This window comes from Chlamydotis macqueenii, chromosome 18, assembly GCF_036417535.1.
Source record: "Chlamydotis macqueenii isolate bChlMac1 chromosome 18, bChlMac1.mat, whole genome shotgun sequence".
Lineage (NCBI taxonomy): Eukaryota > Metazoa > Chordata > Aves > Otidiformes > Otididae > Chlamydotis > Chlamydotis macqueenii.
The window spans coordinates 228,113-255,863 of record NC_141573.1 but is presented as its reverse complement, the minus strand read 5'-3'; the positions used below and the strand labels follow the sequence as shown (position 1 = coordinate 255,863).

The 27,751-nt window shown below is 41.7% G+C and overlaps 2 protein-coding genes across 2 annotated transcripts in view; both read right to left on the bottom strand.

Annotated features, from left to right (window-relative positions):
- Window positions 1-9,605, bottom strand: part of FASN (fatty acid synthase) — a 47,887-nt gene extending 38,282 nt beyond the window's left edge. The window contains exons 1-4 of the mRNA XM_086762086.1: window positions 9,484-9,605; window positions 2,773-2,913; window positions 1,843-1,995; window positions 628-801 (exon numbers count right to left, since the gene is read on the bottom strand). Coding sequence (XP_086618212.1) covers window positions 628-801; window positions 1,843-1,995; window positions 2,773-2,899 — 454 coding nt within the window. The 5' untranslated portion in view covers window positions 2,900-2,913; window positions 9,484-9,605. The remainder of the gene's footprint in view (window positions 1-627; window positions 802-1,842; window positions 1,996-2,772; window positions 2,914-9,483) is intronic.
- A 3,416-nt stretch (window positions 9,606-13,021) lies between these two features.
- Window positions 13,022-27,751, bottom strand: part of CCDC57 (coiled-coil domain containing 57) — a 33,120-nt gene continuing 18,390 nt past the window's right edge. The window contains exons 7-10 of the mRNA XM_086762450.1: window positions 27,276-27,412; window positions 21,051-21,173; window positions 20,485-20,683; window positions 13,022-13,718 (exon numbers count right to left, since the gene is read on the bottom strand). Of these exons, the coding sequence (XP_086618576.1) occupies window positions 13,492-13,718; window positions 20,485-20,683; window positions 21,051-21,173; window positions 27,276-27,412 (686 nt within the window). The 3' untranslated portion in view covers window positions 13,022-13,491. The remainder of the gene's footprint in view (window positions 13,719-20,484; window positions 20,684-21,050; window positions 21,174-27,275; window positions 27,413-27,751) is intronic.

Sequence of the window (27,751 nt, the reverse complement as noted above, 5' to 3'; positions counted from 1 at the left end):
TGTTGCAAATAGTTTGGCTTTAAGGTTATTTTTAAAAATTCCATCTCTGTCTTCATCAAAAAGATATTGTAGCTTCACACGCAGGTTTCATCTGCTTCCCCATTCTCACCAACAAAAATCCCTCCCCCTTCCTGGTGCTACCCTTGCCATTATCTGTTTTCTGCTGCTCTTCCCATCTCTCCCTCTCTTCACTGCCACACACAGTTCAGGGCAGGTCTATGCCTTCAATCTCATCATTTTGGTGGCTCTCCCACTTTTTCCACTTTACTCAAAAAGAGCCAACTGTTCCAGTGTGGGCTAGCTGATTTCTACATAGCTTGATACCAAATAGCAATCTAAAGACTGGAAGGACCTAGGCCTTTTTATGAAGGCCTCCTGACGTCACCACCTTTCAGATGAATGGCAGCTATGCCCATCAGCAGCAACTGAGTTACAAAGCCTAACGAGTCTTATCACACACTTACATTTTCTGCTTCTCATATGCCTCCTTACAATAGCTGCATGCTACTTTCTCATCCCAAAAGGACCTAAGTCATCATATCCATCCCACTTCTCTACAGAAACTGTGGTACAATCATGCTCAAATTGCAATTGCTGATCAGCATTGACAGGTTTGGAGGCATTCACCTGTTAAGTCATAAAAGTAGGAAATCCTGTTGGCAAACATAGCACGTTGGCAGCCAGTCATACTGTATCCCAAAAGCTCTTCTGGATCTTGGCTAAGGGCTTCAGCAGCTTCGGACCCACTGGCACCAACCCATACACCTGTGTCTGTCCCACGGAGGGTGGCCGGATTAATACCTACAGTGATATTGGAAGACAGATTATAGTAGACAAACTTACAATAAGGGGCAAACTGAGGAAACATCAGGTACACTGGCACCAGTTCATGAAATACTACTTACTGTCCCTTTCTGGCAGGCCTGCAGCATCGCTCCCTTACCTATAGTTACCTTTTATCTGTTGCAACTGTAGACTTTACAAGTCTTACCGCAGAGTTCAACAGAACTTTGATACTGGCTTTTGGCCAGAATATATTGTGCCTGGAGACAGCTTTTCAGCTTATCTGGGCATTGCTAGAGACTTCTGTAAAAAACTGTATGGACTCTGAAAGACAAGCTAACAGCTGACTTCCAGTGCAGAGAAAGGAGCAGACTGAAGGGTAGAAAAATCACAGCACTTGTAATGTCACATGAGCACACGAATATCTATCTCTAGCCACACACAAAGCCCAGATCTGGACTGCCCAAGAAAAATGGAAAGCTCATACGGAGAGTAAAACTTCTTGGCTCTGTGGGTAACTCGCTCAAAAGCTCAGGACACTGGCAGTGATGTAGGAAAGAGGCTCCTATTTACGAAAGCACACTTCCAGGGTAAACCTTCTATAGGAGCAGAGCAAATGCCTCAAATTTTCCATGAACTTGACCAACAGACAGAAATACATCAGGCTCTCTGCTGTTCTTTTAGACCATGGATGAGAATTCTAACCAAGTCATCTTCCTTTTGCACTACAAACGTGCCTTTAACAAAGGGATCTATTATGGAATATTAGGGTAGAGCAGAACATACAAAAGCTCTAGAACCATAAACTGTTTAAGCGTTTCTGTCCTACTGGGTGTACCATATAACGCAGGTAGAAATGCGCTGGCAGGAAGCACAGATTTCCTAGTTTGAGTTCCAGAGAAAACAGCTTTGTTCTAATCCCCGTACAAGTTCTTTGGTCTCTTCTACAATGTGATGTCTTTCTCTTGTTAGAGATCTCACCACACAGATGCATGTCTGCACCAGCTGCATAGAAACAACATCACACAATTCTCCCTCTTCAGTCATTTAGCTGCTTACCTCCATCCAAAATAGCTTCATAAGAAACTTCCAACAGCAAGCGAAGTTGAGGATCCATTGTATGAGCTTGTTTGGGGTGAACCCCAAAAAAGGATGCATCAAATTTGCTTATGTCCTTGAGCTTTCCATTTCTCTTGGGCAGTCCATAAATTCCTGAGAAGAAAAATTCAACATTGAGTCGCAAAATACATTAGCTGAGACAAAGTACAGAATGACCACAGTCGATTCTCAATTTCACACGAAAGCTCACTTCCCTGATGTAGTTCCCAGAGTGCTGCATGCATATCTACCTACCCATCTCTCTGAATTAAATTTGGAAATGAGAACGCTGCATTAACAAAAACAATTATAATTGTAAAGACTCTCCTGGATATGACAGCAAAATACATCTACCTAGTTTGAGCATTTTTGCTTTGGCAAGTTGCATAGAGCACATAAACAGAGTCCAAATCCGTGGTTCCAGGCAGTCACCAGTTAAGAGAAAAACAAAAGCTACTTTCAACTCTGTAAATCACTAGTTTGAATTGGATAGACATATCCCAAACACTTCAGAAAGGCAATCAGACAGTAAAGAACACTGCAAAAAGCCATACATCACAGGACTGGAGTCCCTGTGCTATTTCTGAATGCAGAACACTGACAGAGCCATCTTACTGCCACAGCTATCAAGAGCAGGTACAGGACTCATGTTGCCTAGCTGCTCTGTCAGAGTGGTCTTTTATTTGGAAGTAAGCTACACGTTATTTATAAGCTACTATTGCATACAACATGACATTATAAAATGGATTGCATGAGGCCTTCATAAAAGTGTTCTGTTCCCAAATTTCTTGACGATGTATCAGAAGTTAATTCAGAGGCTCTGGCAGGGTTTTGTATCTGGTAAATCACTCAGAACTGAGGGGTCCAGAAGTAGAGACAGTAAGCACTCACCTGGTTTCCACCTCCGATCATCCTCTGTGACCATATCAACTCCATTAAGCAGGTTCTCCCAAAATTCTTGCAAGTTCTCAGATTCTGGCAGCTTTCCTGCTATGCCTGCAATCACCACGTCCTCCATCTCTTAACTTCTCCCTGTTGCCGAGATCCACAAAGTAGTAAGACTAGTAAGATTTCACACAGAGGAGAGTATGTGTGTCTCTTCCTGACATGTTGTGACAAACAAGCGTATTTGCAGGAGAAACACCCATACAGGAACAACCCATGGAGTTTCTACTGAAAAAAAAAAGACAACCCAACTAATCAAACAGACCACAAGATCCATGGGGACAATGAGGATGAGAAAACTGATCCTGAAGGAGTGTCAGCTCTGAGAGCTACCAGTTTCTACATGACAACTAGAAAATGAACAGATCTACTGCTACCAAATGCAGAGCCTCTATGAAGTCAGCAGAGAAGAAAGATTAACATGCTGGAGCAGAGGTGGGTGGAGAAGTTATGAAATACCTATAGTAAAATACATAATTACAAGGCAAACCTAACAGGTAGCAAAACAAGTTCTATGATCATTCCAAAGTTAAATGCTAACTTAAGAAGAATCAATAATCAGAAAGTTTGTTGGAGTGGGAAAAAACAAAAAAACAAAACAAAACAAAAAAAACAAACAAAAAAAAAACCCACCACCACAAAAAAAAAAAAAAAGCCAAACGGCAAAACCCAAACCCAACCAAACACAAAAACCCCCACAACAAAACCTCACAAAACACACAACAAAACCAAACAAAAAAAAAAAAAAACCACACAAAAAACACGCCAAAACACAAACACAGAAGAAAATCCACACAAAATCACAAAGACTATAATATAACTTTGAATCATTTTCAATACCCAAAAAAAGGAGAAAGTTTTACATACAAAGTGTTTCCCAGCTGGACCCTGCACTGCCACACGTTTAGAGGACGGGGAATGGGAAACTGAGTACATGTGACAGAGAGTGCTGCTTTAAAATACGAGTTGATGGAACAGATCTGGATTCCAGTTGGGATCGAAAAACTTTACTGTTGTCTAAATAAATTTGCATTCTAAGACTCCAATTTCAAACACCACAAGAGAACATCATGCTGCATAATGCAGCATGGCAGGCCATCTAAACAGATCACAACACCAAATGATAGCTCACATACAAAAGTCACCACACTAATTTAATTTATTTTCTATTACGGTAAAAATATATTAACAACTAAGCAGAGAGAAAGCAAGTTAACCTGATGTTTCAGTTACATTCAAACTATAGTTTGGAGATCCTAAGTAGGCAAGGGGGGGGGACGGGGGAGAAACTAATGTATATATGGGTTATTTTTTTATATATATAAAAATAAATAAAAGTTTAGTTGCAAGAACAGAAGAGGTAGTAAGCATTCACAGTACTTCCTTAAATAATCCTTTTGGTTAACAGAGCCAAAATATTCTTTAGAGTTAACATGTGGGATTTTAACAAGTGAAAACCACAGAGAAAACTGGGTATTCTGCCTTAATAACTTTGAAGGAAAGACTTTGCTATGGAAGACCTAAAGCTTGACTTCATAGCATCACACAGGCACTTTGCTTACATGCTGCCAGTGCTTGATTATCTTCGCCACAAAACAGCACTAATGGGTACTCTTAGATGAGCACTTCACTGCTAGTTTTCCAACCCAAGATATTTCACTTAGGCATGGTTTTGCACCCTATTTCAGGATTTTCTGATGCTTCTGAGCAAGAAATAGGCCTCTCTTTCATCCACACATTTCTCAGGTGGAACACCTTCCTGTATCTGAAAGAAGCTGGGGTGCGCAGAGGGAAAGCAAAGCCCTCTGGTTAGCTGAGGTGTACCCCAGCCAGAACACACCACCACAAAGGTTGCCTGATTTATTTTACCCTTCTTCTTTCCTTCAGTAGTTATCTTGATTCAGATCTGCGAAGTAACTGTGGAATTATGCAACATGCAACACTGAAGTAGAAGAGACTATTACCTCATCCAGTCCTTCCCTTCTGGGAGCAGAAACAACAGTGCTCCCAAAAGACCATCTTGGATTTCTCAGTTTTATGCTAAACACCCAGACAACAGAAGTTCCAATCCACTCTGGCTGTTCATTTAAAAAGGAAAACAATAAGGGCCAAATGCGCAACACCCTTACTAAGAAACTACTCCCCAGAACCGAAGTTGGTAGTAACAGGCCCAGTCCACTCTGCTCTGAAGAGAAGCCTCTTAATTTTTCCACTCCCATAAACCTACTAAGTCAGTTTTATTATTGGCATCAACACTGTACTTGGAAAACCCAATCGAGGGCCACAACTCTGCTATACTTACAGCAGTTCTGCTCTAGGGCAGAGAAAGAAGGCTGAGAGAGCTGTGGCTGTTCAGCCTGGAGAAGAGAAGGCTCGGGGGAGACCTCATAGCAGCCTTCCAGCGCCTAAAGGGGGCTACAGGAAAGATGGGGAGAAATTCTTCAGCAAGGCCTGTTGTGACAGGACAAGGGGTAACGGTTTTAAACTAGAAGGAGGCAGATTTAGACTAGACATAAGGAAGAAATTTTTTACTGTGAAGGTGGTGGAACACTGGCCCAGATTGCCCAGAGAGGTGGTGGATGCCCCATCCCTGGAAACGTTCAAGGCCAGGTTGGCCGGGGCTCTGAGCAACCTGATCTGGTTGGAGATGTCCCTGCTCCTTGCAGGCGGGGTTGGACTGGATGGGCTTTGAAGGTCCCTTCCCACCCAAACTATTCTATGGTTCTATCTTGGGCACGAAGCTTACAATCTAAGCATGAGACATACAAGATAATAATGTGATTATGATTCAATTTTATGCCTCAGCTCTTTGGGCGATGATCTCTAGGGAGAGAAATATAATATTTCAGGGGACTGTCACATCACTTACAGGATTCTTCCTTCCCACCCCACATCTCTTTTCCCAGAGTATCAGAAAAACTCCATCCAGGTACAGCCAAACTTGACAAAATGTTCTTCTGAGACGTGAAGTAATGGAATTTATCAGCAAAGCAATTTTTGCCACCATGTTATGAACGTAGTTGAGCAAGACTGTGTCAAAGGTGGAGAAAAAGATGTTGCAGTAATCAAAATGTAGAAGAACAAGAGCCAATAAATTAATTTTACCTGGGTGAATGGGTAAGAAGAGCCACAACTTAAGGATTTTTATACACAAAGAACTGGAAAGATTTATACGTGACATAAAGAGCTCCAAATGTCTACCTCTAAGGTAACATGCAAATTACGGATTTAGCAGCAGACAGTAGAGACAATTTGCTGTGGAAAACAAGACTGGGAAGAGGAAAAACCATGAATATTAAGTCACCCCTGATTAAACAGCTATTTAAATAAATGCTATGGCTACCAACAACGTCTTTGGTCTTTCTTGACAGATAATAAGCAGGTAAACAATTTTGAAGTTAACTGACTTTATGTCAAAATGGTGTACTGTATTATTTTACTATATTAGAGATTCATTTTTCTGTAGAGCATTTTTAGACTATAGAGAGTACATTGACAGTTTTTGAAATATAGGACATAGCACAGATCAAGAAAGAAAACTATTTTCACAGTTGGACTACAGCAAATCTAGAGAAGAGATTGTTCCTACTACATTTGATGAACAAGGTGATCAAAGGCTACAGGTCAAAAAAGGAGACAAAGATAAAGGGGGACAAACAGGATTGTCTAATTTCTTAAAGTTCTGTTTTGCTGGATCCAACCAGACATCTAACATCCTTTTCCTTTGTTTACCACATGGTTTTGCTTGAATTGAATTCCATTACTTCTTCCCAGATAGTTTGGCTTTTTAACTGAGGGGAGAGAAGCACACATCCCCACTCCCACCGCCCCCCCCAATATATCAGTTCGACAGACACCTCAGTTAAGCATAAACTACCACCTCACTGGATTTACACAATATTTTTGGCAATGATATTGCATTGCTGACTCATTCAGTTTGTGACTGGTAATAACTAACAATCCCTTCTGGTATTACTGACTAGTAACAACTTTCATCACTTTATACCTGTGCTCTGGTTATCTACCTCCCACATTAGCCATTTGACATGGCTGGCTTGTTTATTGATGCCAGTTCCTTTCTCAAATCATGTTATACCTATTGGTATCATGTCAGCTTAATGCTATTATAAAACTTAAGAGTTAGTCGAAATACTGTTCTCCATTGCATTTAGAACATTTGTTTTTCAGTACCTCACTAATCCAGTAGCAAAAATGAATCAAGAAGAAAAGTATTAATCATCATTTTCCACCATCCCTCGCAGCTGTACAACTTTTTTTTCTTTTTACAATAATTTTATCTGCCGTTTCCCTACAAAAATATCTCTCTGTCCATCAAGCTTGTAAGCTTTTAGAAGGGGAAAGAAAAAGAAATAATTAAAAAAAGTGAAAGTAAAATTTGATTTCTTCTCCCACTCATACCCGACTGGCCAGCTGCTGAAGAGAATACTTTTCTTATTCTGCCTTACCTATGTCTACCTAATGTTCAATGAGGAAAGAAGAGGGAGGGGGAAGGAAAAAGAAACTGTTTGTAAAGAAACAACAAATAAAACCCAAATCTTGTTTTGCCTGATGCACAGTTCTCTTTCATAGACAGGAAGACAAGATTTATTTCCTTGTCATTTTGATGGCTGTCATCACGTTGGGACCGAGTCCTGGAAGTCAACTCTGCTACTGTTTCTAGGCAGTCCAAATCTTGACCTTTTTTGGAGCCCCCATTATTGTAAAATGAAACATCCTCGACTCCTCCATAGCTTCCTTCAGCACAGATAATGACAAAAGGATTGTTTTCTTAGTTTTTCAGTATGACTACATCATAATCCAAGTTTCCTAATCTCTGATTAAAATTTCTAAAATGTGTAATTAAAACTGACATTATGTAGGAATTTCACTTGTAAAGAGCTATAATGTCTGCCTCCAAAAAAAGCTCTTCACAAAACAGAGGCAAACACAGACTGCTTCTCATTTTTGAAAGCACTTGACTACTGTCAATCTGTGTGCTATAGCTTCAATCTAACAAAGAGTTTTTAACGGTCTCTTTTTCAAGGCTGGATTTGTCCCACTGACCACAAGACAAATTAAAAAAAAAAAAAAAAAAAAAAAGGTAGTGTGTTTTCATATTTAAAATGCACTACTTGGCACAATCTGGTTCAGAGCTGCTATTTGAGAAAAGTAGATTAGATTTTACTCATGGAATCAACACAGCTCTGTCAATTCCCAAATGGTCAGAATTTATTTGAACAAAATTTGAGATGCTGGTATCACTACATCATGTTTGTAAAGTATCTGTTCATAACTGTGCTCCACACAGGGCCCTCATCCTCTGAATTCATCCACTAAATGCAGTCCACAACAATGCACTGTTGTTTTCAGTTTCTTTCAAGAAGCATGGAAGCTGCAGGAAAAGGTGAACCCTTTGCTCGTACGGCTTGAGGCTTTTCCTTCCTTTTTTTTTTTTTTTTTTTAAAGCAAGACACAGTCCAAAGGCCCCCAACACTGTCTGAAGGAATACACACCACACAGCTTTAACACAGCCTGTTTCAATTTAAGCATCCAAATAAAGCTTTTAGTTAGGGAAATACACATGCAGTATCTCAAAGGGTCCTATCCCAGGGAAGGAATGTGGAATAAAAAAAAAAAAAAACAAATAGGAGCAAAAACAGCAGAAGAGAGAAAACAATCATCGTGTTCTGGCAGAATCACATCATCCAATCCAGACCGGTGTACGATCAACGGGTTATTTCATGCAGGCAGTTGGTTTACATCGAAGTGGAAAAAAAAAGAAGTTTAGCAGCGTATGTGGCACCTTTTTTGAGATGGTTTCCCAGTACCTATTGACGAGTCACCTTTCGCAATAGCGAACGTTGAATCTCCACCCTTACAAGCTTCCTGAGCCTGCCACACTACTGCTTGACACCAACCCCCGACACCGCGGGAGAGCGCAGCACAGTCGCCCCGCTGCCAGGACAGAGCGGCCCATTCAGCCCCGGCACCCGCCCGAGACAGCCCGGTGCTCCGCGCCGCTCGCTCGGCGCCCGAGCTGCAGCAGCGCGGGGCCGCCGAGGCCGCCCAGCCCCGCGGCAGGCGCTGCTCGCTCCGCGCCGGGCGCGGCCCCTCGCCGCCGCCGCTGGGGACGGGCAGGAAGGCTCCCGCCGCAGGGCGCTCGCGAGGGCTGCAAGCAGCGGTGCCCCTGGCCGTGTCCCCGAGCGCGCACCTGCGTACCCCGAGCCCGCTCGGCCCGGCGGCGAGGGGTCGCGGCGGCATGGTCCCCGCCCGCCGCCAAGATGGCCGAGCGCCAGCACCACAATGCAGCCGCTCAGCCTCCCTCCGCGCCGCCTCGCCGGGCGGGAAAAGCGGGAGGCTGCGGCTCGACAATCAGCCGCCGAACTGTGGGGGACTCTCCTCGGCTCGGCTCCGCTGGGCCACAGGAGAGGGGTCCGCGACAAGCAGGGCGCGGCGACCACGGCAGCGGGGCACAGAACCTTCTGGTCGTGAGAGAAGGGTCCGCGGACTTCCCCCCCCCCCGCCCAGAGAAGCGCGGGCGCAGCCCCGCACGGCGTAGAGGGCAAGATGGAGCCTCCTCGGCGCGGCCGCCAGGCGCAGCGGCGCGCCGAGGCTGCTGCTCTCCTGGCCGCGCCGCATCTGCTGGCGCGCCGGTACCTGCACAGGGGCGGAGGGCTTCGTGCTGCGAAGACTCTGGCCTCAGCTCAGCGCCGGACCGGAGTGCTGCGGGGCGGGCTCTGCAGAGGGACGCGGTCGCTGCGGAGGCCGGTGCCCAGCTACACACGGGTGATGCTCCGCGCTTTCCTCACTGTCTCCCTCTAGCTCCCACCGCTATTTAAGCAGCCGCCACCTCCGGCGGCCACGCCACATGGGCTGACAGTTTACTCTTCGCTGCAGTCCAATGAGAGCCGGGGCAGGGCCACCCCGAGCCGGCCCCGGGGTGATGCCGAGCCCTGCTCGCCGGAGCCGCTCCACGGGAGGAGGGGGGCCTGGCCACGCCGGGGCGGAGGCAGGCGCGCCCCCCTGCTCGCGGCACTGGGCCAAGGTCTCGCGCCCCGCCCCGTACGGGGGGCCGTGGAAGGCCGGGCGCTGCGGGGGGTGCCTGGCTTCTGGCCGGCCGAGCCGCGGGCGAGGCAGCGCTGACCCACCGCGGCCGCGGGCCAATTCGTGTCCCTCTCCCACCTCCCCGCGGGTGTGCGCACTGAGGGGGGCTACTGCCGCGCCGCGCCGGCACCGTGGCTCGGCGAGAGACGCGAAGGCTCGACGGGCGCCGGGCCAGACGAGGCTGGCGCGTGCAACGCCCGCGCGCGCCCGCGGCTCACAAAGGGACGGGACTCTCGACCGGACGCGCAATCCCGGGCCGGCACCCAATCTGGAGGCGGGAGCGTGTGGGCGGGGGCGCGGCCCCGCCAATCGCAGGGCCCGTGGGGTGTTGCTAGGCGATAAGGCGATGTGGTGACGGCTGAGGGGACGGCCAGGGCAGCCGGCGGAGCGAGCAACACCAGCCGCTCTCCGGCGGCGGCGGTCGTTCACCCCGGCGGAGTGCGGTCCCGGGGTTACCTCAGGGCAGCGGGCACGCCGGCCAGGGATGCGCTGCCCCGTGCCCGGGCCCGTCGCGCCGCCGTGACTGGCAGCAGCGGAGCGGGTCCGGAGGCGGGCCGCCGCGCTCCTCGCCGTGCCTCTCGTAACGCCCACTTTCCCGAAGGACGGAAAAGGGGAAGATCGCTCTGCGGGCAGGCACTTTTTATCCACTTTCTCTGCAACTTATACTCCTTAAATTAAAGCAAAATAGTAAACAAATTTGGTTTTTTTGTCCTGTATTACCTACGACTGCTACTCCAACACACACACACACGAAAAGCCATCTTGCCTTTCGCTTGGCACATGCGGGCCCGAATGCCGGGATGCAGAAAGCCCCGGCCCCACCTCCGCGGGTAGAAAACGCCTCAGTCAGAGGTCCCGTTTTCATTAGTGCTTTTCAGTGCTGCCAGAGCTGCGCTAAGCACCGCTACTACGCAATACAGCTCGATTATGACCTTCTCTAACTTTTGCCTTTATCTATATATTCTGCAATATTTAATAGTTTTTAACCCTTTGATAACAATCAGCAATTTACTTTTACCTTCTCAAAACTCTGTGATTAGCCAGAATTATCTTTTTTTTTTTTTAATAGGCTCTCCTTTCTTTGTACAATTCAATAGCATCCACAGTGCTACCTTGTCACCACTCCTTCTCATCTGGTTTTTAAGAACCAATGCCCAATTTGTTAAATATTTTGGTCATAAGAGAAATATATGAGAATTTTCTCCCTGTATTTAGTACACACTTAGCACAACCTCCCACACAGGATCCAAGCAATTGTAAGTTCGTGTTATTTCTTCTTGTTGTGCATACTTTGTTAATTTTCAGCATACTTATATGCTATGTTATTAGAGCTGCTCTGAAACAAACATACAATGATTGAACTACTTCTTTTCTATCACAAGAAAAACAAAAGGAAACAATCAAGAGCTATCATCTTCCCATACCTACAGTTGCCTTAAGGAAACCTGTTTCTCAGGGAAACTGTATAAATTAAAGTTGCATTCTGGCACGAGGTCTGCATGACCAGGCATGCCAGGTGACATAGTGGGGGGGACATAGTGGGGGACACAACACACCAAACCCCCACAAAACAAGCCCCAAACCCCTCAAACAAGCAAATAAAGAACTTTAAAACCTGCAAAGAAAGCTACACAAAGGCATTTCTGAAGTCTGCAGCCCATGAGCTGCACATCCATGACGTAAGGAGTAGAGAGTAGTGTTTTCCAGGCTCAGATGCATTGTTACAAAGATCATGGAACAAACTGCTCTTTTTCTAAGGGCACACTGCTTTTAACACCTGTAAATGCACAGAATCTCATAGCACTGAAATACTGTGCATCTCCACAGTTCAATATTAAACATGGAATTGGGAAAAGAAAAACTATTTTTCAGGAATATCTACAGCTATTGAAAATTTTGGAATTTACACACTGTGTTCTATAAATAACCAGTGAGAGCTGTAACTGGTGTGATCTGGGCCAAAAGTCCTGTAGTTGTCAGAAACCACTATGCTTTGAGCTACAGAAAGAGGTCATTCAGGGCCTGGTTCAAGGCAATGCATCATATTGTTCCGGCTCAAGAACAATGTTAAATATTGAATCCAATGACAGGATTTTCAAATAACTAAATGATTTAGAAAGAAGCTCACAAGGTCTCTCAGGCCTCATATGGGCTTGGTAACATCTCAATGAAATTTATTGCTGATTTAGCATTTGATTATAATATCATAACACCTTCACACTAAAGCAAACATTTTCAGCAGGGAGTAGAAAAATAATTATTCAAATTCTCAAAATTATTACTACCACATTGTCAGATGCCAAAAAGAGCAGCTGTTTGCAAAGAGTAGCAGAAAAGCATTTCTAAAAAGAAAAGCACTACAGAAAAAAACAAAAAAAAAAGCGCTCATGGATAAGTAGCTCTCTTCCTTCATAAATCCTGTTTAGATTTCATATGTTTTTAGCAGCAACTGAGAACTGCTGTTGACTTCAGCGATATCACTCACAGAATCACAGAACTGCTTAGGTTGGAAGGGACCTCTTGAGATCACCTACTCCAATCCCTCTTCTCAAGGAGAGTCAGCTGGAACACGTTGCCCAGGACCATGTCTATTTGGGGTTTGAGTATCTGCACAGATGGAGACTCCATAACCACTCTGGGCAATCTGTTCCAGTGTTTGACCATCCTCACAGTAAAAAATGGGGAGGTTTTTTTGCATTGTTCATGTGTATTTCATTTACTTACAGTAAAGTTAATCTCTGTAATATCCCAAGACAGCTCAGCATTACTAGAAATGTTAGACAAATACACCAGTTACCTGTTTCAATGTCCTGGTGTGTTCACAACTACAGAGATATCCCTCATTACATCACAACTCATTCAAGTTTTCTTTTAGTTTCATCTGTTGCAAGACTCATGTCTTACAATGCTTCTGTACAATTCTAAATGTTGCTAATGAACATGTTTTTCACTGCTTTAAACTCTATGCAATCTCCTGTTAAATAAAAATAATAATTACTGGCGTGACAATAGAAGTTTAATTTTATACTCTTTCATGCTCTCCAAACAAGTGGAAAGAGCTACAGAAGATGAGAAATAATACAAATTCAAGTGAAATCTTTTCAGATCCTTTTATTTCAAGTAGAAAGATAGCTGCACAGGATTAACAGTTGCATTGTTAATTATAAGAGAACAACTAGGTTGAGGCATCCCAGTTCTAAGCTTAAATCATATTTAAAGTTTCTCAACAAAATATTTGCTAAAATCCTGCAAGCTCTCCCTAAAGGCACAAGGCTTTATGTATTAACTAGGCCCTTCTAAATCCATGACGCAAGCAGTATTTAACATACATAATTAAAATAAATCAATATTAACAATGAAGACTATAATCTCATAATGTACACAACAGATTAACCCTTTATTTTAGGGTCCACATTATGAAACAGGGTATTTGCTTTCTCTTCTGGCTGCAAACATCCCAACTCAACATACGAAAATGAAGCCAACATTTAGACCCAATTTATAGATTTCAAAGCAAGTTAACAGCAAATGCAGACCTGGAACTTGCTGCCAACAAATAAATCAGTCTTTAATATTATAGTTGCGGATTTTTGCCATATTAGAAAAGACTTTTTGTTTTATGGGATGAACACAAGCTAAATTCCCAGATTTGAACTTCTGCTGAACTTCCAGCCTGGTTCCTCTGACTGTCAAATCTGCAGCTGGCAATTCAAGTTTAACCCTGGCTTTGATATTTTGCTGAGATTCTTCAGATTGCTCAGCTGAACGTATAACTTCAAACTCCACTGCTAAAAAAAGAAAGAAAAATACTCTGTAGTTATGTTTGTATTTAATTATAAGACTGGATAGTTGAAGAGAACTGGTTTATTCTTTTTCTCTAAATACATCGCTCCCCATATTGCCACATCGTCAAAGTCTTATGAGTGAGAAACAGAGTGATTTCTGTACATAGAAGTCACAGCACTGTCCATTAAGGCTTGCTACACTGATGGTATAATACATGAGCAGCCCTGAGGAGAAGGACTTAAGGGTGTTGGTTGGTGAGAAACTCAATATGTGTGCTTACAGCCCAGAAAGCCAACTGCATCCCGGGTTGCATCAAAAGAAGTGCAGCCAGCAGGTTGAGGGAGGTGATTCTGCCCCTCTACTCCACTGTGGTGAGGCTCCACCTGGAGTGCTGCGTCCAGCTCTGGATCCCCCGACACAAAAAGGACATGAACCTGTTGGAGCAAGTCCAGAGGAGGCCACACAGATGATCACAGGGCTGAAGCACCTCTCCTGTGAGGTGGGAGAGCTGGGGCTGTTCAGCCTGGAGAAGAGAAGACTGTAGGGAGACCTCATAGCGGCCTTCCAGTGCCTAAAGGGGGCTGATAGGAAAGACGGGGAGAAACTCTTCAGCAGGGCCTGTTGTGATAGGACAAGGGGTAACGGTTTTAAACTAGAAGTAGGTACATTTAGACTAGCTATAAGGAAGAATGTCTTTACTATGAGGGTGGTCAGGCACTGGAACAGGTTGCCCAGAAAAGTTGTGGATGCCCCATCCCTGGAAGTGTTCAAGACCAGGATGGATGCAGCTTTGAGTGACCTGGTCTAGTGGAAGGTGTCCTTGCCCAGGGCAGGGGGGTTGAACTAGATGATTTTTAAGCTCCCTTCCAACCCAAACTATTCTATGATTCTATGATCAGTGGCTCCTGCTCAATCCTGAGCAGGATCCCTCCATCTGTATCTCCTCCATCTGTATCTGTTAATTCTCCATTAGCATCAGACTGCTTAAGAGAGGAGAAAGGAAGACAGCTGGAAGGTCGGTGTAACTGTTCAAGTCAAGCACTACCTACCTGTTCAGCTGTTTTTAAGCAGCATTTTACAAGTGTACCCTTCTCTCCATTGTGAGAGAATATCTGTATCAATCAAGGCAATATCAATACACTGGATGACATGATACAAAGTTAGACCTACCTGTTCCCATATTGTGAAATGGTGATAAAAGCAGTTGGCTGCAATAGTTTGGTCTGTTTCAAGAGATCACCAGTAGCATAAAAGCGGCAGCAAAATGTGTTTGGATATGCATAATCCAAAGGGATCAAAGGCAATTCTGTGTGCTTGACAAAGCTGTACTACTACCATTACCTTCTGGGTTTTTGGTTTTTTTTTTCATCTTCTCTCACAGAGGAAGGAATTTACTGCGGAAATCTTCATTTTTGTTGTCTAAAATATGTATATGTACTAGGGAGGACTAACTCAAAAAGTAACATCTTTGGCTGGGAAGCAGGGAGACTGGTCTTAATACCAACTGGATTCCGCTCTGCAGCCTCTCGTGTAGTTCTCTGAAAACCACTGTCTCTAACTAACTGAACTTTAGTCTTATCACAGATTTCATTAAGTAAGATAAATGGAATTTGTCAATCACAGTATTGACTGTAAGCTATAGGTAGTACTTACAGGTGCTTGGCTCCAGCCACTTAATCTTCATTTTTCAAGGCCCTGAGATTTTAACTTTACATTTTCTAAGGAGAGCCAAAGCAGACAGCAGAAACAGTCATAATATACTTGTGTTAACACACACAGCAATATTTTGTAAGAGCTGAATTTTTTGAGCACGACAGGCTTCAGTCTCAGGTACTATTAAATCACAGAACAAGAATAAGAGGTGCACAAATTGACAAAGATAAGTTATTAGTAGGATAACGTAAATCTTCATAGTCAACAGAACATAGTCAACAGAACATGGTAGTAAGTCCAAACAAAATTCTACATGGAAGGAAATTAAAAATGTTGTTTAATTATGGAATGAATTATTCTATTGAGGGTTTATAGCTCTATGCAAAGCATGACATTGTGGCTAGTGTCAAAACATGCCACTTTTGAAAATAAATTTTATGTTCAGGCTTAGCTTGAACCAGTTGTTCACTCATGTGTTTGCAGTCTCTGTACTGAGTCAGCTTGGCGGCATTTGTTATTACAGGTGGCAAAAGCTCAGTGGACTCTGGCGCTATTGAGGTGAAATCAGGTTGTTCAGCTTGCCACCTAGTGGTTACCTACAGACGTAGAAGACATGAAAGAGGATGCTTGAGCCCACGGAAAACCTTTGGGTGTATTTTCCTGCCTAGAAAAGGGACTTCAATCATTATAGTGCATTACCCTAGACCTCTACCACATCGGGCAGATAATAAAGCACAACTTCACAACATGAACAGTTTAGAATAGTGCAGGCAGCACTGTCTTAAAGGTACTGGATAGAGCTTACAAAATTATTTTGCTTGAACAAGAGCCGCAGCAGAATGAGATTACCTCTTGTTTGTGGTCTAAATAACAGCAATGAGCAGATCCATAAATAGCACACAGTCAACACTGCTTATAGACAGTCAGTTTTTTTTAAATACTCCCTCAATTTTGAAGGGTCTTTTGTATTCAACCAATACAAACAAGGGGATGACTTTCAGAAATAACTTATCTTCTATTTGATGTGTGTTAACTACAGTCAGAAATTAATATTCACAGATTTTTTTTCTTCAGAACTAAAGATATACAGGTAGATGTGTTGTACGAGCAAAGTGAAACTTCCCCACATGGAAAATTTCATTTAAGAAACTTGTCACTAGATATTTGCTTATGGCTAACAGCACTTCTGAAGGAACACCAACTCAAACAAGTTCCTGTTCAGGAGAAGAACATTTAAGTGAAGAAAATGTAACTAGGGGATTAGTTAATATTTGTGAAACACTTCAAAGATGAAGCTTTATGTAACACAGAAAAGAAATCATGAGTCTTTCTCTGATTGGAGCCGGAATGAAGCCAGAGCCAGAGTGCTCTTTCTGTTTGTTAATATTTTACCAGATTCTTTCTCTGGCCAGCTTTTTACCCACATGGATTGCTCTCAGAACTGTCAGTGATGTCAAAGCTGTTGAAATTCTGCCTAGTGTGGAAACACTTAAGATAACTTTTGATCCATAAAGTGTAGAATTTCAGACCACAAAGTTTTGCAAGAAACAGTAACAATGAGAATTATAGTAAAAGAAACTCCCCTATCCAAGTTCAAGTAATAAACCAGAAAAGTTACTTTCCTTCAAAGCAGTTCAATCTTGTTCTTTCTTAGGCTACAATGTAAATTCAAATTAATATGCTCAGGACATGGTTCTGAGTATCTGTGGAGGTGGAGTTTCTCAAAAGGTACAGTGGGACCATCCACCACAACTGGAGCCCTCCTCCAGCATGGAAAACACAAAGTTTCACCTACCCTGAAAGTGTATAAAACAAGTGAGTAGTTGGTGACATTCTCAGTGCACATAGAGCTTGCCTTACACTCTTATTCCCTCCGCACTGATCCAAGACTCTGTTGACCCAAGGAGACACCACTGATCAGGAGCTTTTCACATCGTACCACCCTTCACAATATAGGCTTCACTCTAAATGCAGTCTTACAAACAAACTTTAATAGGCAATGTTTACCTTTCTTTAGAGAAAAACTACTAAGTGTCTCCAGCAGCAAGTAAAAACTTTATTAAGCTAACTACTTGAAGAAAAATAAATTCCAGTTTTCTAAATGTTTTATAAAGCCTCCCCTCCTCCTGCCTAACATTTATTCTAAAATCAAAAAAGGCCTATAGCCCACAGGTGAATAGAGAAACCTTGCAGCAGGTACAGAAGCTAATCACACAGTTGTACAGGTGTGTAACGATTTTTGGAGGAAAATTTTCCTTTGAGGATGGCCTGTCATCAGTGTTCAAGACACATATGATATGAATCACCAAGCAAAGTCTCCCACATGCTCTCAATCTCTGGGATAGAGCACATAAAAAGGAAAGAAATACAGAAGTGTATTTCTTACTAGTACAGTCTATGTATGTAACACTGATGCTTTTAGTATCATTGTGGCTTGTACCTGCCTACCTCTGTAGCAGGATCTTTTTCTTTCAATAATACAGAGCAATAAAAACAACTGAACAAGGAACCTGTATTTCTTCTAAAGCCTTTCTTTCTACTTATCTACAGAACTAACATACAAATTACTAAATCCATCTCATTTCTACAGTACAAACTAAAAATCAGCAGGCAGGGTAAGAAGAGAGAAAATTAAAATATCTCATAGCCTTCTGACTCGCTTGAAAGCTGCCACAACTTCTGAATTCGACTGCGAAAGGAATAAAGTATGTAACAGTCCACTTAGGTAATTCAGTGTTAACATGCAGAAACATTCCAAAACACACTGGATTCTGTCATATGCTGGAATACAGCAAATTGCAGGGCTTATTTCACATGCCAACCATTTAAAGTCCCAATAGGCTGTTTTGTACATGAAAAAAAACAAATGAGGCTGATTCAACAGGTTCAGAAAATCATTCTCACATTACAATTGTTTCTGTTTCACCAGAAATGCCCATAAAACACAGGTACTGGTGTGATAGATTTATACTGAGTTGAACTTGTAAAAAGAATGTTTGAACAAGCAAACTAACTTGCTTTGTTGCAAATCAGTTTTTGTTACTGAGCTTTCAAGTCCATGTGTGTGTCACTTGTATCTGAAAGCCTAGTACCAAGTTATTGCATCTTAATGACGGTTCTATTCACTGTAACCATGCATTTGACGAATGTATTAAATTCATGTGAGTGGTTTTAAACAGGAAAGATTGAATTTATTTTCCATAGCTCAGGTGTGAAAAATAATGCAAGCAAGCCTCTGCTAAAAATCGGACAAGAACTCCTTGAAAATTCTGTATATTCTGCTCTGAGGTGATATTCTTCCAAAAAGAAATATTTTCTTTCAAAATCTTGTTTCCTGAAATGAAGAATTCAGTCTAGTAGAATTAAGGATACCATTTGGCTGGCTTCCTGGAGGAGAAAGCTCAGCAACATAAAAGAGTTTTTAAAAGTCGTGTTCTTACAATGCAGTATTTCAGGGCCTGCATGTTTGAGTAAGAAGATCCAGTCAAAAGTTCTTAGGGTACATCTGGATGCAGAGATCAAATTAAGGTTGTTCTCAGAAAAATATCACCCCTTATTGATGTTTCTCTTATTTCATGTTGGCAGTATCATCTTTTACAATTCTCTAGACCCCAAAATTCTACAGTAAGTTTTGCAACTGTGGCTGGAAATTTCTAGACATTAAGAAACTGATGTCCTTGTAAGGCTGCCAGTGGTGTTGCATCATGCATACAGCAGCATGAAACTGCATGGCACTATCAGTAATGTTTCAAAGACATCCTTTTGCTTATCCTGTCAATATAGGCCTGACCTAAAATACTCTTCCTACTTCAGTCCCAGCCCCACAAAAAAAAAAAAAGCACATGAATCATGACTGTCCATTACAGTCCTACAAGTCTGTCAATGCAAATTACTTTGTCCCTGCAATGCACTGCTGTTATGAATAAATACACTTATAATCCATACCTCATTTGGAAAGCCCTTTTAAATATTTTTTTCCTTGTATGCTGCTAAAGATGGTTCATTGCACCTATACACTGGTTTAAAAATAGATGTAACGTAGATTGGAAAGGACCTCTGGGTGAAATGTCACAGTGGTTATCACTTGCTGCTCAGAATGTATCTTGACACAACTTGTGTCCCTTGGCTCTTTTCTCTTCACTGTGCACCTCCAAGAGTCTGGCTCTGTCTTCTCCAAAATTGCTCATCGGGTAGTTAAAAAGCAGCAATCAGATTGCACATTGGCTCTTTCTTTTCAACACTGAACAACCCAACTCTCTAAACCTCATCTTGTGAAACGTCTTCCAATGCCCTAGCCATTTTAGTGGCTCTCCACTGGACTCCAGTTTGTCTCTCTTTTGTACCAGAGGGTCCAAAATTGGACACAGTACTCCAGATGTGGCCTCATAAGTACCAACTAGGGGGCAACAAACCACTTCCCTTAACCCACTGGTTGCATTCTTGCTCCTGCAGTCTGGTATGTGGTTAATGGCAAACAAGTATCTACGTAATGGTAACAGGTCACTATTAGTATAAAGCTCATTTGAAAAGGCTAAATGGGTGCCCTATTACTCCACAGCTGCTATCAGATTTCAGGAATAATGATAATGATAAAAATAATAATATAAAAACTAAACAACCTACACAAGCCCCACAGCATTGTAAGAAGTAATTTATTGAATGCTAAGCGTCTTATTAAAAAAAATAAAAATCCCCTTTACTTGCAACATTCTGGAGAAATGGTTGTCTGTCTATTTATAAAGACCTTTAATAAAGAAGAGTCTACAATCCTTCTGGGGAACATACTCCACTATTAACCATGCCTAAAGTTTTTCCAGTATTATAATTTAAGGCCATTACTTTTTGTCCCATATAATAAAAGGGGGCAAGGATTTTCAGCAATGGCATTACAACTAGAGAGCTATACAGGCATTCCTCTTAATTCTTACTTCTGCTGGCAACTGTGAAATTCCCTTCAAGTAACTTGTTAGTTAGAATCTGAAGATTCTGATTACAGGACTGTAACAACAGTAGCAGTCATGTAAAAAAATTAGTGGAAGGGGGCAGAATCCACTACCATACTTCCATTCTTCTAGAAGAGTAAAATACTGTGACTACTTTACAAAGCATGCTTACCTTGGTTAGCATTCCTTTGAGAACTGAGAACAGAAGGGCTTGATTCCATTTCTAAAGACTGACAAATACCTTGGCAGAAATTATGTACTCTAGATGAAGAAAGCCGGACCTGCTGGGCTTGACTAGGACTCTGCCTTTCAATGATCTTTGAGGATGTATGCTCTGGCCCATGATTTTCAATAGAGAAATCTAGCTGAACCTGTTCAAATTCAAACACAATCTTACAGAGGTACATACTTTTCACATAAAAGACATCTGAAAATTGGTTAAATCTCAGAGTGGCTTCTTGGTCTTGGAAAGCTAGAAGGTTTCAGAAAGAGGCAATACAAAAGAAAATAATTATTTTAAATTCTGAAACACTGTACAAGAAGATTCATTACAACATCATGAAAGTGATTGAGAAACCCTAGTTCTTTAAATGTTAACAGATACTATTTTGCACAGGATAATGCGTAACTTAAAAAAATACATATATTTTTAAGTTTATCAAGAGATGACTGTTGAGGAACTGCATTTGAAAAATACCACTGAAGGAAAATTACATTGATGATAAAATTGCACTGTACCTCAGCAGATGGTAATTCTGTTTCTTTCCTACAGCGGCTTGGAGTTGCTTCTTCCTTTAAGCTATGACAAGCAATTAGAGGAGAGATCCTTGAGGGGTGCTGGTGCTTTGCATTCTGCAGCTCCTAATGTGAAATATCACAACACCACAAATAACTCATGGTCTCTAAATAAATACATTTATAGCTCAGTTTGCTGTTACACTGCTAGATTTAAAATAATCAGTTATAAATAATATCAAACGAAATTACATTCCCTTCAGAATGTAAGGGCCAAACTACCCTCTTAATAAACCTCTTACTGAATATGTTCAAAATTTAAATTTCTTGCTGCCATTACTATCATCCTGCTTGTTACTGAAGCTCATATTGTTGGGGTCATTCTTCACTTTCTTTTCCTACTATTAAATTACAGAAGAAAGACTCCCAAGGAAGTTCTAAAAAAACCAAATAAAATAAAGCAGCTATGGAAAAGTAATTTGTCAGCAACTAAAAAAACCTAGCTACCTCACAAAGTTTCAACAGCTTTCAACATGTAGCAATTAAAGCAAGTTTGATAAAGAATTAACTGCTTCAGCCCTGTCAAAGGAGATGAAAATAAGTATCAAAGTCTTTTGCTATATATTTAAGACTAAAGAAACAAAACATGAGCCCATCATATAAAGTAGCAGACAGTGAAATTCCTGTAGGTATGAGAGTGATAAATTCTCTCAGTGTTCAGTGAGGATGATGATCTTGAACATAGGAGCAGATGTACTGTGGCTAGTGAGAGTGACCACCTAGAAGAAAAACACTGAAACTAGAACAGCAGTGTTTGGAAGCTCAACCTGGAGCCCAGCTTCAGTGCACGAGCTGGAGCCTTAGCAAGTATGTTCTGGGTAAAGAGCAGTCTGGAATGAGATTACTGAAGGTGAACAGCTTGGATATAAGAAGGGCTATCCTTTATAGTCTGGACAAATTCCAGCTGTAACATAGAATCATAGATGATCCCAAAGGTTCCAGAGCTGGAGAGGTCCTCAATGATAGCCACTTCAGCCATGACCTCTAAGCAAGCCATGCGCTGAAGAGGTTGGACTGCTACCCTGCAGTCCAGCACACCATCCGGAAACTCACACTCAAATGCTACCTCTCCAAGAGCCATTCAGACATTGTATTTTAAAAATCTATTTTTTCTTTCAAAAGCAAGAACAACCCTTAATGATTTTAAAAAGAACATGGGAGATATGAGATGTCAGAAAAATAGCCAACACAGTACCTAGCTCATTAAATATAAAGCAAGGGAAGACTTGGATTGGCAATGAATATTCACTGGTCTCAATTTAAGAGTTAGCTAAATTATAAGATGAGTTGTGAAAGAAAGAAAAATTAAAGAGGTTTACAGGGAAAAAAAAAAGTAAAAAATGTGGAGTTTCATTGTGGCAATTTTGCCCAAATCTGGAAATCCAATTTACATATGTTTAGTATAAGCATTTAACCAATTCTTTTCAGACGTCAATCCAAGCAGTGCACAGATTAAACAAGAAGGCTACAAAAGGTCTACTCAAATACTTTGCTGGACCCTAATCTCCTTTGTAAAAATTATTCTTGCTGTTAAGAGTTTAAGAGCTTAAGAAACAGTTCACTGAACTGAAAGCTTAGGTGAACAAAGGATACCAAGCTTGTGACTTCAAGTTAATAAGATGTTCACGAGCACTCTGAACAAATTATAAATCCACAAGCATGATGAGGCATTCCACACTAAGTTCACCTGTTGTCAGACCACTGTTCAGGCTTCCCGCACACTTTAACAGCTGCCTCACCGATTTCCTTCTGAAACCATACAAGAAGGAGATTAGAATCATATGCTCAGGACTATCATCTATGACCAGAGTTGACCTTTTCACCTTGGAGTTTTACAAGAAGTTTAAGATCTCCTGCTCCACAAGTAGCTCATACCACTGTCCCATAAGATGATCACTGGTATGCCAGCAATGCTATTTATTTAATGCTCCCCAATTCTTTCCTCTGAGGACCTTCCTATGACAAGATGCTACTACTTCTTGTGACAGTACTGCTGTGACAGCTCTTGATCAGGTCCTCAGACTGTCAATGAAGAACTGCAAAATAGTGCTGCATTCCCAGAGCTGTTCTCACAGAGTTCGAACAACGGGAGCCTTCCCAGTCTTGGAACCCAGAGGGCTTTCACTATGGTATGTCCTAACTAGTATTTTTGATGCTCTCACTAATACTTTTGATGTCAAAAGAACTTGATTAGATAAATTTGGTAAAATATACCAGACTCGCCAGCTCACGTTGCCCTTACCTACCCTATTACAGTTCTCTATTTATGTTATTCTAGACTATCTGCTATATCTAAGGAAGAGTAAGTCTCCATTAGCTCTGTAAAGGTACACCAGATGGCATTCTCAGTTTATCACTGTCTGATGGATGGTTTACAATGTTTGCTCACATTGCAACCTTTAAAGCTTCTTCATTGACTAATGGGCAGTAAAGAAGAGCAGGGGCTTATTTCCACTCAAACAACCTGTTCAAATTTGGCTCTAATTTACTCTAACAGCATAGTAATTTGGACTTCAGGCAAGCTTTTTCTATCAAACAGGAGCGCCCCTCCTGTTGGATATCTTCTACTAGGAAAAAGCTAAGAGAAATTCAAGCATCTGTGACAGGATGGCCAAATACAGAGTTCTTCCCTGCCAAGTTCCCTTACAACATATTCAAAAATGTTGCCATACATTTAATCTGATAGATTGACCTTAGCCAAGAAACACGTGTACCCATTTTCTTAACCAAATATATGCCTTTCCTGGCTGAAACACTGCTGCATACTTTGGATGCCTGGAGAGCCTTTTCCTTTCATATTCGAATGTTTGAGCCCTCCAAAGAGTACAACCTGTTTATCCAAGAAAATAGCAATCCTGTGCAGAAGCTGGATAACTGTCTGCCTAAAGACCTAATAGCAAAACACTAAACTTGACCCTGTCAACACTTGTTCTCAAATTTAATTGCTGGATGATCTTTGCACTACAACTTTTTACACTATTTTCTTAAGTCCACTGACCAGAAGTTTAGTCCAGCTAACATCCCTCATGGGTATAATTATATGGCTAATGTGCAGCGCTGTTTTACTTCACAGGAAAAAAAAGAAGTGGCAGAACTAAGTTGCAAATTGAAAGTGCATCATCCCCAGACTTAAAACTGGTTAAATTAGCACCAGCTGAGTACTTAATCTTCATTTACCTAATTTGTAGCACTTATTCTAAGCAACTACAGAGGTTAATATGTTTTCTTTTTCTTCAACACCATTCTTAACTGTAAGAAAAATGAAATATTCATTAGAATTCACTTCCACTGGCTCTTTGAAGAAACTCACCTTTGTCATTCAAACTGTCTGACCAGATGGTTCATATATACCTAGGCCAGCCAGTAACATCTGAAGAAATTAGTAATATCTTCACGCTCAAAAAAACACAGGATGGCATGCTTAAAACACGTGTATTCCATATCATCTTTTTAGAATCTGTCTAGATGTAAAAATGTTTAAGATGGTTTTAGAATGTGTTCAGATGGTAAAATTTTCAAGTAAATGTCTGACAGTTGTGATTTCTTAGTGGAATGTGACAACACGATAGCGTTCTCTCCTGTGTCATTTCATATTATCACAGAGATACTTAGTATGTTAAAAGAGAAACATTAAACTTCCATCTCCTACGTATTCCCAGATAAACTTCAGTAATCCACAAAAAGGCTCTCAATCTATTCTTGATTTCAGTTAAGAGAAATAAGAATGCATAAAGAGAGAATTAAGAATAAACAGGATCCTCCAGAGGAGATCAGCTTTAATTCAGTTGATTTTTCCCCAAAGGCAGAGATTGCAGTTTCAATCTAATTGGCTGGAGGCTTACTGCTTGAAAAGCAGCTCAGCAGAAAAGAAGCAGGAAACTTAGTGCACTACAAGTTGAACATAAGGCAGTAATGAGTTCTTGAGGCCTTTGGCCAAGAGCATCCTGGGCTGCATCAGGAAAAGCACTGCCAGCAGGTAAAGAGAGGTGATAATTTCCTACCAAGCACTAGTGCAACCACATTTAGAGTACTGCGTCCACTTTTGGGCTCCCAGTACAGGACAGACATGGACATACTGGAGTACATCCAACAAACAGCCACAAAGATGATCAACAAAGTGGAGCATCTGACATATGAGGAGAGGTTGGGGAAGCTGGCCTTGTTTAGTCTCCAGAAGAGATACATCAGGAGTGATCTTTTCAATATGTATAAGCACCTCATGGAGATGATGTGAGGAGGTAAAGATGACTAAGCCAGACTCTTTTCAGAGGTATACACTGGAAGAATGAGAGACAATGGGCAGAAAGTGAAGTACAGGACATTCCGCTTAAGCATAATGGGAGAAAAAAAAAAAAACAAATGCAAACCTCAACCTTCTTTACTGGGTGATCAAACACTGGAACAAGTTGCCCAGACAGGTTCCCAGAGGAAGTATTTCCCCAACTGAACTTGGTTAATAATTCTACTGGAGTTTTATACCTCAGAGCAACAACCTCACCCTTTCTGAAAGAACATTGTTTACTGCCCTCAAAACTACAACGACAATCAGCTGCTCTGACTCAATCCTCACAGGAACAGATCCGCTGATCAATTAAGTAAAGTACATAGTGAAATCCTGACTATCAAAGTCACTGGGAGGTCTGCCACTACCTACTAGCGGAGCCAGGATTTATGCATTTCTCTCTCTGATGAAAGCTGCAATTTAAACTATTAAAATTTGTATTTTAATTACAAAAGATAAGAAATAGGTTAATTATGTATCTTGCTTTCATATATGGAAAATGTGCTATTACAGTAATTTGGACAAGAGTGCTTTAGAATCCCGCCACTGTGGATATTTGGACATAAGCTCACCAATTAATCAGTTTCAAGTTTATCTTAGAACATACAGCAAATCCTTTAAATGGCCTACTTTGCTTATTTAAAATTAAGCTTTATGAAACTCTTACTTGTAATTCAGGATTGCATTTATGCTACGTTAACACAAGTGTTTTCATTTTGAAGTTCCAAATATAATCCTTTAAGTAAATGAGGTAACATCTGGCTGGCGGCCAGTCACTAGTGGCGTTCCCCAGGGCTCAATTTTAGGGTCAGTTCTCTTCAATTTTTTTAGCAATGACCTAGGCACAGGAGTTGAGTGCATGCTAAGTAAGTTTGCCACAGATACGAAATTAGGAAGTCTCGTTGGTCCCCTTGAGGGTAGAGAGACTTTACAGAGAGATCTTGATAGATCGGAGTGCTTAGCAATCACCAACGGTATGAAATTTAACAAAAGCAAATGTTGGATCCTGCACCTGGGACAGTGCAATCCTGGATATCTGTACAGACTGGGGGACAAGAGGCTGGAGTGCAGCCCTACAGAAAGGGATTGGGGGGTTCTAGTTGATGGTAAGCTCAATACGAGTCAACAATGTGACCGGGTGTCCAAAAGGGTCAACCGTATCCTGAGGTGCATTAGGTATAGTATGGCTAACCAGTCAAAGGGAGTGACTGTCATTATAATCAGCATCGCTGTGGCCTCACCTTGAGTACTGTGTGCAGTTTTGTGTTCCACAATATAAGAAGGATATAGAAATATTAGAATGTGCCCAAAGGAGGGCAACAAAGATGGTGAAAGGACTAGAGGGCAAGACTTAGGAGGAGCAACTGAGGATGCTTGGCTTGTTCAGCTTATAAAAGAGGAAACTGAGGGATGACCTCATTGCTGTCTACAATTTCCTCTCGAGGGGTAGCAGAGAGGGAGGTACTATCTCTTCTTTCTGGTGTCCAGTGATAGGATGCAAGGGAATGGCTTAAAGCTGCACCAAGGGAAGTTCAAACTGGATATCAGGAAGAACTTGAGAGGGTGGTCAAACACTGGAACAAGCTCCCCAGTGAGTGGTCATGGCCCCAAGCCTGTCAGTGTTCAAGAAGCATTTGGACAACGCTCTTAGATACATGGTTTAACTTCTAGGTTGCCCTGTGTGGAGTCAGGATTCAAAGATCCTCATGGGTCCCTTCCAGGTCAGGATATTCTATGATTCTATGAAATCTTCCAAGGTACTAAAGGAAGATATGAGCTAAAGTCAGTAAAAGACATTTAAATACAGAATTTTAAGGAAAGTTATATTAATGGAATTAGAACTGGCTTAACCACTCATTATCACTAGATTTCAGAGAACATATTACCTGTATTGTAAGTCTGTGCTGTAGATGCTTTAAAGCTGATAGCTGACACTGTGTTCTTTTGACAAGCTCTCTTGGAAAAAGACTACCAGATGCAATACAAACTGTGCAGTGCTTAGAGCTAACAGGATGCCGAAGTCCTATAAAGGAGAGAAAATACTGAGGAAGGCATTCTCTGTTGTTACTTTGTCATCGATATTACATTCCCAGCAAGAGTTTACAGAAGATATAAATGAACCACAGAACACAAACCTCCTCATTTGCAGATGGATTCAACGCTATGCAGAAACGGGCCTTCTGTTTTTTTTCCTTTGCTTCATTGCCAGAGCAATTGTTGCATGGAACTTAAATGTCCACATTGAAATCTTCTTACATGATATATTGATTCAAGTTTACTCTACAGTAAGCTTATTCTTCTTTCTCTTCCACTTTCATAAAGCATTAGTTTTTATTCCAAGAGGTAAAGTACCTCTTTAAAG